Genomic DNA, 16,953 nt, shown 5'->3' on the forward strand with positions numbered 1-16,953 from the left:
TCAACAAAATAATACATTCAAAAATTATTCAAAATACTTTTAATTATTTTGAGAAATATTATATTTTTGTTATTTATACAAATAAAATGTTAATTTTATTATTATTATTATTATTATTATATGTACATTAATTCAAAGCATTTCCAGTATTGTACTAACAATAATAATCAACTCAAAGAAACTCAATATGACAGTTGGCAGTGTTTATTATTACTGTAGTTATTTACAGAAATATTTACATTTACAAACAAATTTTCTCCCTGCCAATCACACAAGCACTCCCAGCACAGTAGATTGCATGTATATACAGTATAAGGCAACTCTGGAATTTATACATAATCCGCATCAAGAGCTAACAAATATTCCACTTACTATCACTTTGTTCATAGAAAATAAAGATGATAATGGTGACATGTTGAAAGGATGTAATAAGGGAGTTTTTAAAGTGGTAACGAATAAAGAGGTAAAAATGCTGAATTATTGTGAATAAAATAAATACAATAAAGTGTTGATTTTCAACAAACTGTCACACAAATTACCACTCGAATTACATGTTGATTATTGTTGAAAATGTAATAAATTGCTCTTCAGGTTATCACCCCAAATCAAGAAAGCCTCTGTACGTTGAGACGTGGCCCGTGAGTATACAAACTGTTTGCAGATATTCACGAGGGCCTATATCTTTTCTTGACATATGCGTCTGTAAAAATGAGAACAATGTTAAGAAGCCACAGCATCTGTGATCTGCTCTGCGTCGTCCTTGCTGTCCGAGCACTCGGACGGGATGAAGCAGCCTGAGTCCCTTGGACAGTCGCTATCTTCCTCCTGTGGACCACCCGCGGATTTGCTCTGATCCACATCACTGACATCATCGCCTGTAGGCACAAAAGTCAACATTTGAATATGACCAACAAGTACAAGCTAATTCTTTTGAGTGTCTGCCCTCTGTGATTTCCATCCACTCACTAATTTTCTATAATATAAACATTTGTCTTTCTGCCAGTAATACTGATTATTGATTATAATTGAATTTCTCTTTAGAGCAGTGCTTCTCAGTTATTTGCTTGTTACGTGCTAGCCACTCTGCCACAGGATGACTTTTCATTACATAAAAAGTTCTTTACTAATTTCCTAATCATCTCCCATCCAGGTTGCCAAATTAAAATCCAAATAGAGTCCCATCTGATTAAATGACTGCCGTGCAACAACAAGCTGCCATCTGTTTCGTCACATGGGAAAAAAAAACAAAACAATGACCTTTATTTTACCTCAGGCACATCTGCTCGGTTTCATTGCAGTCAAACAACAATAAAGGCTTAATTTAACCCGCTAGTTTTGTTCTGTCTGAAAAGTGATAAAAGCTATTTTTGTTTTCTGCTTTGAGACAGCAGAGGAAAAAAAGAAAAAAACACCTTCTGGCCTCTTCAGCACTTTCTATGTGACTATCAGGAAGTCAGTGATAAAGAGTTCCCGTATGTCTTGACTGCTATCTGGCACAATCGAAGGTGTCAAAAAACATTTCCAACAAACCGAAAGGGAGTTTTAGAAAATGGTTGTTGTTCATGCAGTATAGAGTGGTTAAAATCTCGTGGGGGTTATTACATTATATTGCAGTTTTTCCTATTTGTCCTCTTTATGTCATACAGAATTGATGAAGAAAGATGATGCCACAATTGTTTACTGTAAAATTGTATAATATGAGCATTTTTAGGTGAAATGTTTTGGAGCTTTTTTTGTGTTGCTGACCTTCTGAGTAGTGACACTGGGAGGCAGCAAGCAGCTTGCGTCTGTGCTCGGGGTCTTTGACGTTGAGCTCGATGAGGTGTTTCTCCTGCAGGTGGGTGAGGTCCTCCACCGTCTGGTAACCATTCAGCAGCAGGGCAGAGGCGTACTCCTGGAAGAGAAAACAATTCCAAATTATGTTCTCGAAAGTAAAGGAGACAAATAATCGGTGATGTTTTTGCTATAGGAGCATGCGCAGCATTAATCCTCTACATCCAGTAGGTGGCACAGTGCTGAGAACAGATTGCTACTTTCAATATTTATTTATCTTTGATATCTAGATGCATTTAATCTATAAGAACTAGAAGGTCTGTATAGTTAAGGGAACTGAATAATAACTTTTTTCCCCCATAACTTTTTTACCGAATGACTTAACCCAGACATCCTCACCTCCAGATTGAGTCGCTCCAGCAGCTCCAGCAACGTTTTGGGTCGAGGTCTTTTGCACAGTTTCTGTTGTCGTATCTTTGGAGCTTCGTCGTCATCGTTGTCATCTTTTTCTTCTTCTTTTTCCTCCTCCTCCGCCAAAACATCCACATAGATGAACTTAAAGTTTCCCACCCTGTTGTTAAGCATGCCTGTCCAGATCCCCATTGGAGGCTTGCTGATGATGCTGATAATATCACCAGCCTGGAATATTGATGGAAAATAAACATTTGGGTCAGACTTAAGCTTTTTTCTTTTTTTTCTTTTTCAGTTTGCACAAGCCCACTGTATAAAGACATGTGTCTAACCTTAAGCTTGAGGGAGTCTGTGTCATACGGGCTGGGGACAAAGTTTGTGTGGACACGGGCTCTGCCACAGAATTGACCCTGATAGGAACTGTCCTCCTCCAACCTCAGACTGTCTCTCTGGCCAGAACCATTGGACTCACTGGTTACACCACCTGAATCAATGCAAAAAGCATAAAGCAAATCTCATTACATGCTGAGTAGTTTGGCATTTTAAATTTCATTGTACATGTTACAATGACAAAAAAGATTATATTTCTAATTCTAATATTCTGCACGCACTTTATCTACAGTATTACATACATTATTGATAGTAAACTCTGATGATTCTAAATTCTAAAATCCATGTTAGCTGCTTTGGTGCAATTGTCCTAAACCTATAAGGAGGCGCAAAGATTTGTAATTTAAAAGTTATCGATTGTTTTTTGTGCATGGCAGTTTTCCAAATATAATGGCGTTTGTAAATCCGTGAATGAAAGACATTAATTTTTTGCACTTGTACTTGTAAGCGTCGCTTTATGACGTTCAGTCCATTGACTTGTAATGTAGTTTATGGGCAGATTTGACACATTCAATAGGGCGGACACGTTTACGTTTCAGAGCCACTGGAATGGCAATGCGCATGCCACACCACAAAATGGCGCTGTAACGTTGTATTAGAACTAGGCGCATGCGCATCACATGCTCGTTCTCGCTGGCATTTGTCGAAAGAACTTTAGTTTAATTTCCTTTCTTCGGTATATATCGGTGGTATATAAAGACTTTAGTGAGTAATACAAATTTACTGGCAGCAATATCAGTGTCATAACAGTGCATTTAGATGCAGAAGTGCTCAAATGTAATGTTCTGCCATTTTCTTTTTTCTTTTTTTGCTGTGACGTTGACGTACTTTGCTGTTTGCGCATGCGTAGCCTGAACACGCGTTTCTAAATGGCAAAAAAAAAACAAACGAAAAAAACTATCGTCTAATAGGCCATAATTGTTCTTTTTTTTTTACGAATTGTAAAATGTGATGATTATATCCCTACTTGAGGAACTTTGGCGGCTGTAGAGACTCTCCAAGGAGTTGCTGGCCCTTGTGGAGTGTGTTTCAGTTTCAGTTGCAGGTGTTGTCTCTGTGTCATCACCCTGGCACACAAAAACAATGGAAATGTTCATTGCGGCATATTAACTCTTCAAGTGTGAATAAGTTATTTAAATGTCAATATTGTACTGTTTAGGAATGCTCACCATCTCTTCAGAGTATGACTTGATGTGTTTTTTGCCCATTTTTCTGCGCATGGTGAGTGAAATGGCCTTCATTTTCTTCCCAATTCCAGCTGACTTGTTTGGTTCCAAGCTCTCTCTTTCTTCAGTGTGCTGTGAAAATATATTTTTTGAAAAACTGTGGCAATTTCACACTCTGCATTCCAAATGTTAAAAAAATAATAGTGTGCATACATATTTGTGTTCCCCACATCAAATGTTGAATTTCTCTCTAAAACAAAGGAGGGGAGTAGGGACGGTACTAGGTAGATTAATTGATTATGCTATGAATTAATTAGAATTTAGTTATCAGGATGATTTTTTTTCTCAAGCCAGGTCCTTGCTGATGTGCACTACTTACACTGACAACTTAGCTACGGACATAGAGGAGCTTGTTTGCAAAAGCTGCCACTTGCCAAGTAAGTCGATATATTAAGTGATTTATCCTACCACTCTAGAGACTCTAAAAATAAAAATAAAAGACTTATGTAAGTATGAGTCCTGTTAATTAATTAACAGACAACATGAGTGGAATAATTTTCACGTTGTTTAAATATCACAAGAAAGGATTTTGACTATGTTCATTAAATTATGCAACATTCAAAGTTAGTTTGATGTATGAAACAAATCCCAGAAGGGACCAATTACAACAAGCAAAACTTGTTTTAACTAATGTAATAGTAGTTTGCTTTGTTTTTCAATAGGCAGTCAACAAGTAAAAATAAATAAATAAATAAATTCTAGTAAAATCAGCTTTTGAAGAAAACAGAAATATTTTAAGGCCTTACAGCCCAGCCATACTGAAATGTAAAATGTACAAACCGTATTTGTTTCATTCTCCTCGATTTTGGCTGGAGATGGATTATGTCTGAGACCTTCAAACCTCCCAAAGCTTGTGGACCGCTGTGGAGGACATTTAATACTATTGTTATTATTGGGAGTTTGTGTGTATGTGTGTGAGTGTGTACTCATTAGTTCACCTAAAACCTATTAAAAATCCCATACAGTTCACCTAAACTGAATACTTCAGAATCCAGCTAGAGTCGTGAGGTTGTCACGAGACCCGAGGAAGGATCAAAGAAAAGAAAGGCCAGGTGTTGCTAATATTTTGATCCATAAAGCAAATAATGCAACCATGATTAGAATCAGCTTCCAGTATGATGCATTGCAGTTCAACACCACTTTTTTTTTTTTTTTTTTTACCTTTAAATCGTTTTTAATTCTGTTCATGTTTTGGATTTTCTTAGCTTGTGCAACTGCACCTAATGTTGCGAGTGCTGCATATTAGGTAACACATTGTCGTGAGTGTCATGCTTGTTTCCCTTTCTGTCCCAGTTTTAATACTTTATTTTCCAACCCCAATTTTCCATAAAACTAATGCCATTATAATCTCTCCCAAACCCTCCGTCATCTGTACAACAGAGCAGCAAATAATTATATAAACCAAGTAATCCCTGGGAAAATCCTGGGTTAAATATGAGCTATGCGCTCCTCGATAGTCCTCTGTGGATTGATTTAATTCCGCGACGGGCTAAACAACGTCCTCCATCGTCCAAAAATACAAACAGGCCAGTTGGAGGATTTTATGCTCAAAGCCTCACCCTAATTTGAATCTAATTCATTGATATTTTTTTTTTATATTGGAACTACAAGGACATAATAACATGCTAAACATGGTTTCCTTTAATTTTACAATAGTTAATTGTCAAATTTAAATACACTTGATATTTTTGTAGATTCGATTGAAAGTGTCACCTCCTACCTTTGGTTTGCTGCTCTTTGTTTTGTCGGACACATTGGAAGCTGCCCTCTGCAACATTTTCTCTTTTCTGTACTCGAATCAAGTCTTTTGTCGTTTTTCTTTGTGGTCTCCTGACTCTCAAGTGCGTACTGAGGCTGTGTGGCTGTCCGTCTGACTTCCTTGCAACACACAGGATGTGAAGCAACCGACTTTGTGTCTGTTGTTGCAGAATCGCTTTTGAAAGGGGAAAATTTTGTCTTTGCGGCCCCGCTTAACTAAAACATCGACATCACATCTTGGAAGAATGGCATTTAGTTTTGAGGTGAAATGACGTCTGGGGTTAAGTGACGTTTCAGATGGAGCAGTTGAAGTTGTTTTATTTTGTTGTACTTTCACTGCTTATATCCAATTACGGTATTTCTTCTTTTTTTGCAGTCTGAAACATGACTGAAACATTCTTTATCTGCCCCTTGAGAAGCCAAGTGAGTCTAGTCCATATATTCTTACCCTGATGGACATGACCCTAGTACACATAATGAAAAAGCTGTGAACCCCTGATGTTCTTATAGAGAAACGTTTTGAGGCTACAGATATCCTGTACTGTATTATTATTTTATTAAAGTACAAAAAAACATGGTACTATTTTCAAGAAAGAAGAAGATTGCCCTGGTTGCAGTCACTAAACTTAAAATAAGGTGTGCTCCTTGTTTTTTTCCATTTTTGTCAAAGCACAAAGTCACCATGGAATCATTTCCACCCATTCCAGAATAAAAAATGATATAGACCCATCGCCTTACGCCAAAGAATGAGATTTGAGTTAACACTAAAAGCTGATTTTTTTTGTTGTTGACATTTTATTCCCCCCCCCCCCCCCCCACGTGAAAGCAGGAAACTGAAATTGGGAATTTCAAACTCTCTTTTTAATAGCATTGCGGGAACAAGTTGAGGCTCCACGATGCCAAAAGATTTTAAGTTTCTTTATTCATTTCTTAATGTTGGATTTAGCTTTTGAGGAAGTGCTGATGCTTGAAGTGGTAACTTTGTTGTGTTGAAATTCATTCCCGTCTGTCACTTGTTACTTGTTGGATCTTCTCCTTTTGTGGATCGGATGACACACTTGAGGGCAAAAAAAAAAAAAACACGAGCTGGTGTCCCCAGTAGATTACATTGCATTGTGAAAGGATTTCAATCACTCACTTGTTGAAAACAGGGAATTCTAAAGATACAACGGTTGCCTAATCCCTGCCTTTGCAATCAGATGCAAACTCCTGTCAATCCAGATTACAGTTTCTAATTTTTTTACGCTGACTCACAGGGTAGTTGTGTGTGTTTTTCCCCCCCAGAATTGTTTTTAACTGATTTTATGTATCATATTTTTGGACTTTATCTCTTAGCGTGGCTTGGAAGGAGCATGCACAAGGCTCGTAATAAGCGGTTTAGCATTCTCATCAAAACGCGTCGCTCACGTCACCTACCGCTATTTCCAGTGTATGTACAGTATGTAGTAGTTCATATAAGTGGAAGATGTATCTCACATGTTTTCACAGTAGAAAAAAATACTTTTTTCCGCGTTTCCTTCTCTTGCAAGGCCTTTTGACAAAAGTTTCCAACCATTAAAGATGAACAACCACCCACCCTTACCCAAAGTTTCACGTGCATTGTCCTAAATATTTTGTAATTTTATATTTATTTATTTATGTATTTATTTATTTATTTATTTATTTGTTATATATATATATTTTGTATTATTATTTATTTATTTATTTTGTAATTTTTAAATTTTATTTTATTTTTTATTTTTTATTTTATTTTATTTATTTTTTTATCATGATTTTTTATTTATTTATTTTATTTTATTTATTTTTTTTATATTTTTTTTTTTACCTGAAAAGCCAGTTTTTGGGATAAAAATGAGTCTTGTGTAAAAGCCTCTTAAGAGGCACTGCATTCAAGATCTAAGGACCAGTGGCACTATAGCTCCTATAGGGATCTTGTCATTATCTATGGGATCATCCGACCCATTGTAAACAATCGCCTCATAAGTCATGTTAAGCTTAAGAAAACGTGGCAAAGAGGGCACACAGTGCACGTGCTCATTGAGTGTTATCATCAAGGATCTTGAGTAGGGAATGATGTCAAACAAACACATAAAGCTCTGACCTCTGAGGTCAGTCAATCGGTGCTGTGACGAAACTGATTGATCTGAGTCTTGCATTAAACAAAGACTTGAAAAGGTTAAGCTGCATAGGATTCTGTAGTTTAAAAATAGCTACCCTGTGGTTCACAGTGGTAAGAGGGCAACGTGACACCACATCCTGCAAATGTTGCCATTTAAAGTATAAAATCACTGATATACACTCAATTTTGAGTTGAAGTAAATTTCGACGTGTTGAATGGATAATTTCAAGCAGGAAAGTACTAACCAACCAGATATATGACAAAAATGTCATTTTAAATATGGCCGGAATACATACACGCATGCAAAATATGTGCTCTTTATTATTAACATTACATTTTTCAGCATACATTTTTCAATGTATGCATAAAAGTTCCACGATTCAACAACAAATGGTTTGAAGCAAACAACAAAATAACTACATACTTTTCACACAAAAAGCAACTCACTCTAAATTTTAGTATTATTGAGTATGTTTGTCCTGAATATCATTTCAAATCAGCAAATTTTTTTTTAGACGTATTCATGTTGTGCACAACTAAGCAAGAACAACTAATTCATGTCTGTCATCTAGTGGTGAATAGTGATATTACAACGTAAAACTCGGGGTTTTAATCTATTTTTTCTACTTGTTTCCCAAATTCTACAAAAAAGTGCTGATAAACCTCCAATACACATTTTTTCAAAAAAGAAGAAAAAGATGTTTGAGCCCCCCCAAACATAAACACTATATATATATATATATATATATATATATATATATATATATATATATATATATATATATATATATATATATATATATATATATATATATAAATCTGCAAATGGTGCATGTCGTGGGTGCATAATCATGTTTATAATAGCCCCTGCCCCCAGCCCCAAACATAGACACAAAAATAGATAAATAAATAGAAGTTTATATTTTAGTTTGATCTTAAATTCCTTATTGCACAGTGTCTGTTCTGCCTTTTGTCAGAAATAGACACAAGGTATTTCTTTGAAAATGAGATGTCATTCGTTGATTAGAAAAGTCTCAAAAGTACTAGTAGTATCGGCTACTTGGTATCTGTGATTTCTTAAGAGTTGAGTACTCATACTGGTATCAGTCTGAAAAAAGTGATATTGAAGTAACATGCTTAAGAAAAAATGTATTAGTTGTGTAGATTGCTGGAGACTTACGTTGGGTTCTGACAAATCCAAGTCAGTGGCGGAACGGGTCACCTTCGGGGGAATCTGGGGTTTACAGTTCCTACCCAGGCTGCAATCCTTGGCCTCCTGCTGTTGCATCTCCTTCTCGTGAGGAAGGCTGAAGTCATTGGAGTACGCTCGGTACTCCGTAAGCGGCCTGCAGCAGTTGTGCTGGACGGTGCCCCAGGCGGGACTGTTGCCAGATGGGTTGCTCCAGCGCTGGTTATGGTTGTGGTAGTGAGTCGGTGTTGCACCGCCGGGCAGGCTGATCATATCGGAATAGCGTCCTGGAGTTGGGTTTTCCGGCGTGGGAAGGGTGGAGGACTTGCCCAGGTAGAGCCCCCTGTCAGACCTGTAAGGCACATCCAGGTGGTGTGAACCCATTGGGGGGCTCGTGGCTCCTGTTGGGAGGTGCACTGAGGACAATAGAGGGAAACAACATGAGCTCCTAATGAATAGTATTTATTAGTAATTATTCATTTAATAGAGCTATGTTGAGTCATGTTTGTGTGGGTGGATTCATGAATAATTTTGCATTCTACTGAGTGACATTTAGTTGCAAAACTTTATTACCTGTCGTATTGTAATTTTTCTTTGCCCCGTCTTTCCCAATCTTTCCAGTCGGTTTCTTTCCAGGTTTGTGATTCCTTTTTGCTGCTGGTTTAGATTCTGTCACTGTTCCTCTGGTGTTGATGTTCTGAAAAGAAGTGCCGATAAACCCCCGCTAAAAAAAACATCATCTTTCAGTTTTTTTGTTTGTTTTTTGGGAAAGACTAATATGGCCGCTGCTTATCCCTGGCTTTGTTTTGCTTCTTACTATTATGAGCTTTAGCAGGAATGGACGCTAGGTGACCTGCCACAAGGGCTCTAAGCCCTTTCTCTTGCTCTGCCACGTGGCTCAGAGATTACACAGAGCAGCGGCGCTCGGTGGACCATCTGCACTGTATTAAAACCCAATCAGCATTTAGCTTCAATGCTTCTGCCATTTTGCTCACCAGAGACAGACACCAAATCACCAAATACTTGCGATGAATGTGAACTTGTAACCTTCTGAGTAAGATGCACTATCACATAATCTGATATTGCTTTTGACAATTTAATATAAAAAGTGCAGAGTATTTATTAGTTACTATAATGTATTAATGTCATTTTGAGTCCCTATTTATAAACAGTAATGCATGCTGAAGAACAAGATTCTTAGCATTAATTTGATGTCATTTGAACTGAATTTAACCATTTTTTGTTAAGTTATAAGGATGGCCTTGTGAGCCATCTTCCGTCTGACTGTTTATTAGAGATTCATTGGTCACTTTGACCGATTGACAACTAATTTGACCAATCAGATGCCACAGCGTTGAATGGGATAGCTTCTTAGCGACTATTATTGGTTTGGTGAGTTGATTATGTATTTTTATGTAATGATTGTGTAGCTAAGGCGTCCCCCACTGAAATATAATGTGTGTGCCTTGCTTTTATTTGTGCGTTTATTAGAACAGCTCGCAAAATATGGATGACCAATGCTAAATTTGGAACAATTTAGTCTTAACAAGTTTTAAACTAAAATACAGAATGATTTACCTGACTTGGGGAATTTTTGTCCCTTTTTTTGGTACCAGATTGATGAGCTGATTTCCCTCCTTTGTTGTCCCCTCTGTGCTTCGTTCTCTTCATCTCTGCAATGATGAGATGCAGGTAAAAACAAATATGTTATCAATCACCTATTTGGCACCTGAAAATGACATCCATCAGTCCATTTTCACTTCTACTCATTATGGTTATCCTTAGCATTATTACTGTTGTCAATTTGTATTGTTGAAAATAAAGCATTGCAAAGTTCTGTACAGTTTTGATGGACTGTCTCCTAAAGGGGGGAGGGGGAGGGAAGGCACCCTGCTGAGCGCCCAAATGAACATTGGCCGATGGATCAGCTTAGCCGATTTATTCCCTATTTACCTTCTTTGTGATGGTTGGTGATGTGGACTAAATCTTCTGGGCTCTTGGCAGTCTTCCAAACCGCCCCGGCATTATCTGCTGAGCAGCGGGAGGGGGACAAATCACAAATATTGAGGATTTGAGTTGAAAAGTCAGGGCAAACTGAGCACGGTCAAAAGTGGAAAGTCAGCCGAGTAGGTCAGTGCTGAGTTCAATCCAAATACAGTGGAACCTCTAGTGACACCTAACCCCTAAAAATGACCAGCCTCAATAAAAAAATAAAAGTGCATAATTGATTTGACTCACCCAACATTTCATCGTCTGATGCGGATTTGGATACTTGTGTTCTGAAAGTAGAATTAACAGAATTATAAAGATACCAGCTTCAATTCATATTTTAGTATGTAAACACAACCACATATTTATTACATGGTCTTAAAAAGGCCAACAAGGAAGAAATGAAGGAGTAACGAGAGTCTGGGTTCTTAAGTAGGTGGGCTTTCAATCCGCTTAGTTCAACTATCCCAAAAGCCCTAATCTGCTTGATCTATATTCTGCCGTACCCTGACCATGAAAATCTAAATCTTTATAACTTATTTTGTACAATCACAAACTCTTTCTATTAAGCTATCAGTGCGGCTCCTTAAGGCCTCTTGCAGACAGATGAGGGAAGGATGTGGAGATCTCGCGTTGCTTATTAAGAGCCGGTCTGTGCTATGGGAAGGATTTACAGCATTAGCGGCCAGAGAATATAAACAGAGCTTTTCAAGCCATGTGGGAAACCCTTTTGGCTTGCATGTTTGTGTGCACGCAGATCCCACAATGAAGGGCACATAGGCACGCCTACCTGGATGATTATGTATTTCTAATACAATTTAGCTTCTCTCATACAACAGAAATACTGTTGACAGACTTGCCTTTGACTGAAAACTCCAATATATATATACAGTATATATATATATATATATTGGAGCATGTAGGAATAGGAAGCTTACCTTCTTTTCTTTGTGTGAGCTTTGTTGCCTGGTCTCATTGTCATTTCCTGATGTAAAACATGACATGGTTAATGTTACTTTATGTCACAAATTGCAAGAATTTCATATGATAGTACTAAAGATGTCTTGTACATATTTGGAAATTCAAAATCCCACACCTTGGACTCGCAATCTATTTTAATGCCGTTTTTGCTGCTGCTGTTTTGACAAAACTTAAGTATTTTAGGATTATGCAAAAAATCAAAAACAAAATTTTCCATAAGTATTTGTAGAGGGATGGTGCAAAGGCCCAGAAGAAACACATTGCATAAGCATGCCGCACGAATGGCTAACCCTGTAGCGAACGCTCCTGTTTCGATAGCTAAGTTGATAAAAACTGATCTCGGCCCTGGATAGTAGAAACAGTTCCCCAACCCTCCTCTATGGCATCAATGGAACTGTCCAACCCCCAGAATCATGACAACACCTCTTGTCTGTTCATCATCCTCTATAAACCAGGAAGTAACCTTCACTTGACCTTGAAGTAGTAACGTACTGGTGCGCAAAGACATTTGCATAGTGCTGTAAATTTCATGAATGAAAATGAGTAATGTAAAGGACTTTTACCCACTGACGTTCCCAAACATGGTTTCCTTGCGCAATAAATGATGTGTTTCATAATCAGCTTTTGTTTTACATGATTCAATCTGATGAGCTGATGCTTCCTCATCAATTCCTCTTAGAGGAGGTTCACTCACTTCCCTTTTTTGGTAAACCACGGCGGGGTGGGATGGAACCCTTGCGGGATCGTATATAGAACTTTCCAAATTCCATTGTACTTGAAAGCCTCTCACCAGAGAAATAGACCTTCTAGAATCCCTCCATCTCACGTTGTCATCCAGCAAGAGCGCCGGGCTGCACGAGCGGCTGCACGAGCGGCTGGAGGAGCGGCTCGGGATGGGTTGAGGGGGGCTGTCGCCGGATGTCTGCACAGCCTCATACAGGCTGTCCAGTGAACCCTCCTGGTACATACAAACACAAACGTACAGTATGTTAGCCATTTTGTAACAGACTCACAGTCATTCTAAGTGAAGATATACGCCGACGTGTTATAAAGTAAAATTCCTCTTTAGCTTTCTAGCAGATGTTGAATGGTTTTTGTATGTGTTGTTCAGAGTTGACCGAAAGAGCAGTTCCAGTTTTCCTTCTGCTAGGGCACCATCCCAATGACAAACCATTATACACCCAAAATGTCCCAATATTTTTGGGGGAGATCGAATGGTTTGTTGTTTGTAGTGTTCATGCCTTTGGTAGACACTTTAGAGCCATTTTAATGGATTTTCCCCCACCCCACTCTAATTTATGAATGGATTTAATCTTGTCTGCGAGCTAAATCTGACCGACTTTCAGCCATGAAATACACGGTGTGCACATCAAGCAGCTTTTGAAGGTGAATTATCAAATAATCATTTTATACTGTGAAGCACACACAATTGTTAGATAATACAGTAGAACGTCCATCCGTTTTTGATGCTACTTATCCTCATTAGAGAATGTGAGTTCTACTTTTTCTTTGGCTTCCTGCGTTTTTATGATGTGGTACCAGTGATTGTAAAGTGATATGACGATAGCCATGGAACTGTAAATGCAACTTCTTGTGACATAAAAAATGGTCTGGCAGCTCAGTACATTATAAACCATACAATTACATACATTTAAGTGTAATGTCGACCACGAGCAACCATGCTCGTAACTCAAAACACTCTAATCTTTAACCATCTTTTTTCCACTGAAATGAGTGGAAGTGCCATTATTCCGTTGCAGCCCCACATTCTGATGCTTTTGGTGTGCATGCCTTGGCCACCAGGGGGCTGTATATTACAAGCATAGAGGAACAAATGATGACGACTTTTGCAATTGCTGCAAGTGTCTCAGTTAATTAACTGCAGTAATTTTAGTCATTTTTCACAGAAGATAAAGAATATATGCCAAGAAGTATTGTTAGATTTTCTGTTTAGTGTCTACACGTGACTGGACTGATTTTGTTAAAATATCCATTGCCTAGAGGATTATAATACCGCGATAGCTATACTATTCGTTTACCCAAAGTTTTTGCATTTTGAATTGTCTGTTGTGATTTTAGAACACCTGTTTTATATATTCAATATGTAATTTTCTTTGTTTTCTGTTTAGTTTGGCAGTAACTTCAACTGGGAGAGGCAATAAATCGAATCGTCCTTTAAAAAAAAAAAAAAAAGAACAATTGTTCACCATTATCCAAAGTGTTACTTGTTATAAAATGTGTTGAGTTCGTTGCCACCATTTAGCGTTCCTATCTCAAATTTTACCTCACAAGTCAAAGTAAAAAAAAATGGCTGAGTGACGGACATTCAATTAATTTGCAAGTCGGGCTACTCGTAAGTCAAGGTGCAAATCAGGGTAGACCTATTGTAGTTGCATATCATTAAATACAAAAATGAATACAACCAAGTGACTTATAGCGCAGATACATTTAATATACACTTCAGAACGTCAATTCCAGCAATATGTCCGTGGGTTGTCTTGAAACGTTGTTTTTTTTCTTAAGTTTAACCTCTCTCACACTTAATTTTATACCCTATGGGAAATTTTATTTTGATCAACTTGGGGGTCAACCATCGGCACAGAACGGTGCGTTGGACTAAAGAATGAATGTTCACTGATGCCATGTTAACACAACACCAATAAATCATATTGAGGAGGATTGGACACTGTCCGCATATTAATGTTCATGCTGCTCCGAAGCTCTGATGTCAGAATAGATTGAAATTCCTCAGAAGAGATTTGAGTGTGGATTAAAAATGTGTTTGGCTCGTTCACATTCCTTCCAGGGACATACCCAGTTTTCACCCCGCCCATATTTTGACAAGGTCCACTTAGAAATGACAATGTGTCAGAGCCACTCTTATCTTTGCTCTGTAATAACTCATCGTTATACAACCAAAACAGGTTATCCATCACTGTTGCATGTCTCAATTCATCTTACTATCCATTTCCTGTCTCTATGAAATCAGTTTCTAATAATAATAATGCACGTGATGAGGAGTAACACAGAAGACAATCTAGCCTTGGGTTAGACAATAATCCTCGTTATTGGTGCACAACCTCAACATCTGTGCACAGATCTGTGCACTTCGGGCCACATCATTAGGTACACTTGCACAATAGGTAGTTAATCTGTCTTTGTGGCGTAAGTGGTTCGATATAATGCTGTAAGATGACTCTTTGTTTGTCTTACAGTGTACAAGATTTGTATGTAATATTTTAAACCTCTACGCTAGCTACAGTAAAGACACCACATGAACTTCTGCAAAAAAAAGTGACCAGGGCCAGTCCATTTGTAGAATCACATTTTCGGAATAGTCATAAATAATAAATTATATTACCAGTATATTAACAAGTGTTGATTTTAACATAAAATAAAAAGGATTTTTATGAAGAAACAACATCAATGAGGCAGACATAGTGCAACTAATACCGTAGCTCTACAAGGATGTTAATTGTCATTAAAGACCACATAATGTTGGATCATTTTTAATACACGTCTGCACACACTTAAGTCTTCTGAGACTATTTAGGTGCTGCTGTATTGGTTAGCAACCAAGTTAAAATATCAGTGTACGAACAAAAGTCTCTATGAACTAAAATAATTACATTTCCCTGGCAATGTCAAGACTACTACTATTATTTTTTATTATCATTATCATTATTATCATTATTATGTCTGTAAGGTTTTGCAATTAAAGATACAATTTTGATCCCACTCTTTCTTATGCAGTTGTACATAAAGTGTGCCGCATTACTAGAATGATTCAACATTTTTGCCTCTCTGAGGAAATAATGAACACAAATATAAATAATAATACTGTAGTAAAGCCTACACACAAATAACATTATAGATGGATTCAGGAGAAAACAGTAGCTAAAAAACAAATCATACAGCAGTAGTCCTTTTCCCATGTTGCATGCCCAATTTGAATGCAACACAAAAGCTAGCAGATAACGCACACACAGAGTGGTATGTTTCTTACCAATGAGAAGCAGAAAAGGTTCATGTTGCGTCCTGATGGCAGTTAGCAAGCGAAGTGAGTGTCGCAGGCACTACAATCTAACTCGGTATGAGTCCAGCCCGGGTGGCCGGCTGCTGTCTTGTCAGATTAATACCACAGTGAAATCCCTTCTCTAATCCAATAGAATAGATGGACCACCATTACTCTGGCTAGCATCTGAGGCACAATTTGACAACACACCCATCCACAACACATGCAAAAAAAAAAAAAAAAGAAGCTCTTTCTCGTACTCTTCTTCACCAAAAGGGAATTCAGTTGGGATCCAAGTAACTACGTTTTGGACCTTGCTACATTTTTACTCAAACAAAACAGCCACTTATTCATTCTGCAAAAAAATACAAGAATAATTTAGTTGACAATTGATGAATACAATTATCTAAATACTCTTACCTATTTTTGATAACATATGGTATGCATTATAGATGGTTAGATACCTTCTGTAGTGTGAAGACAAACATTTTAAAATAAATAAGTAATATTTAAATATTAATCATATATAACGAAATAACTTTTTTGGTACAGTTGGTATCTTAAACTATGAGCAGGTCAATTAAGAATTTAATTAGTACATATACTGTAATGCAAAATATTAAGAATATTTCTTATACTGTAGGTATATAATAGACATTGAAAAACAACTAAATAAACGTAAGTCGCCAAGCACAATATATTAATATACAAAGTTTACAGTGAATGACATTTATATTAGATAGCATGTCGTCACCCTCTTAAAATAATTTCCTAAGTCATTTTGTTGCAAAAAAATAATATTTTTTGCCTAAATCATATGCTCATGATGCAAATGGTTAATTTTTTTTGTGTTTCCTGAAAAATCTGCAAAAATTACTTTGCCGATTATTTTAAGAAGGCGTTGATGTGCAAATATTTTGTTTGATAATAATAAGTATTTATTTTTTATTATTTTTATCTTTTGACAATATTAGACAAATTGGTAAAACACCTACAAACACTTTGTTATTAAATATTGCAATAGTTGTGCACTCTTAAAAACGGGCCGGGTCAAAAGTAACCCAATTATGGATCAAAAATGGACCGATCCACTCTATGGGTC

At 37.2% G+C, this 16,953-nt stretch overlaps 1 protein-coding gene across 4 annotated transcripts; it reads right to left on the reverse strand.

Annotated features, from left to right (window-relative positions):
- Nucleotides 1-188: 188 nt before the first annotated feature.
- samsn1a (SAM domain, SH3 domain and nuclear localisation signals 1a) lies at nucleotides 189-15,985 on the reverse strand. Of its 4 annotated transcripts, none has more exons than XM_077566800.1 (15): nucleotides 15,843-15,985; nucleotides 12,627-12,794; nucleotides 11,794-11,840; nucleotides 11,105-11,145; nucleotides 10,820-10,894; nucleotides 10,445-10,539; nucleotides 9,440-9,590; nucleotides 8,858-9,282; nucleotides 4,581-4,661; nucleotides 3,744-3,872; nucleotides 3,542-3,641; nucleotides 2,517-2,668; nucleotides 2,173-2,412; nucleotides 1,747-1,894; nucleotides 189-875 (listed from the first exon to the last, which is right to left on the reverse strand). In XM_077566800.1, exons 1-15 carry the CDS (start codon nucleotides 15,864-15,866, stop codon nucleotides 721-723), a joined length of 2,031 nt encoding a protein of 676 aa, XP_077422926.1. In that variant the 5' UTR covers nucleotides 15,867-15,985; the 3' UTR covers nucleotides 189-720. The 4 variants fall into 4 exon arrangements, with proteins under 4 accessions (XP_077422926.1, XP_077422927.1, XP_077422925.1 ...); XM_077566801.1 differs by having other exon boundaries at nucleotides 9,440-9,563; nucleotides 10,820-10,897; XM_077566799.1 differs by having other exon boundaries at nucleotides 10,820-10,897.
- Nucleotides 15,986-16,953: the final 968 nt, after the last annotated feature.

This window comes from Vanacampus margaritifer, chromosome 5 (assembly GCF_051991255.1).
Source record: "Vanacampus margaritifer isolate UIUO_Vmar chromosome 5, RoL_Vmar_1.0, whole genome shotgun sequence".
Classification (NCBI taxonomy): Eukaryota; Metazoa; Chordata; class Actinopteri; order Syngnathiformes; family Syngnathidae; genus Vanacampus; species Vanacampus margaritifer.

Coding starts and splice junctions, on each gene's coding strand:
- samsn1a (XM_077566799.1), bottom strand. CDS start 15,866: ATGAACCTTTTCTGCTTCTCATTG. Junction 11,841..12,626: donor CTAGAAGGTCTATTTCTCTG/GTGAGAGGCTTT, acceptor GTTTTACATCAG/GAAATGACAATGAGACCAGG. Junction 3,642..3,743: donor AGTCATACTCTGAAGAGATG/GTGAGCATTCCT, acceptor TTTGTGTGCCAG/GGTGATGACACAGAGACAAC.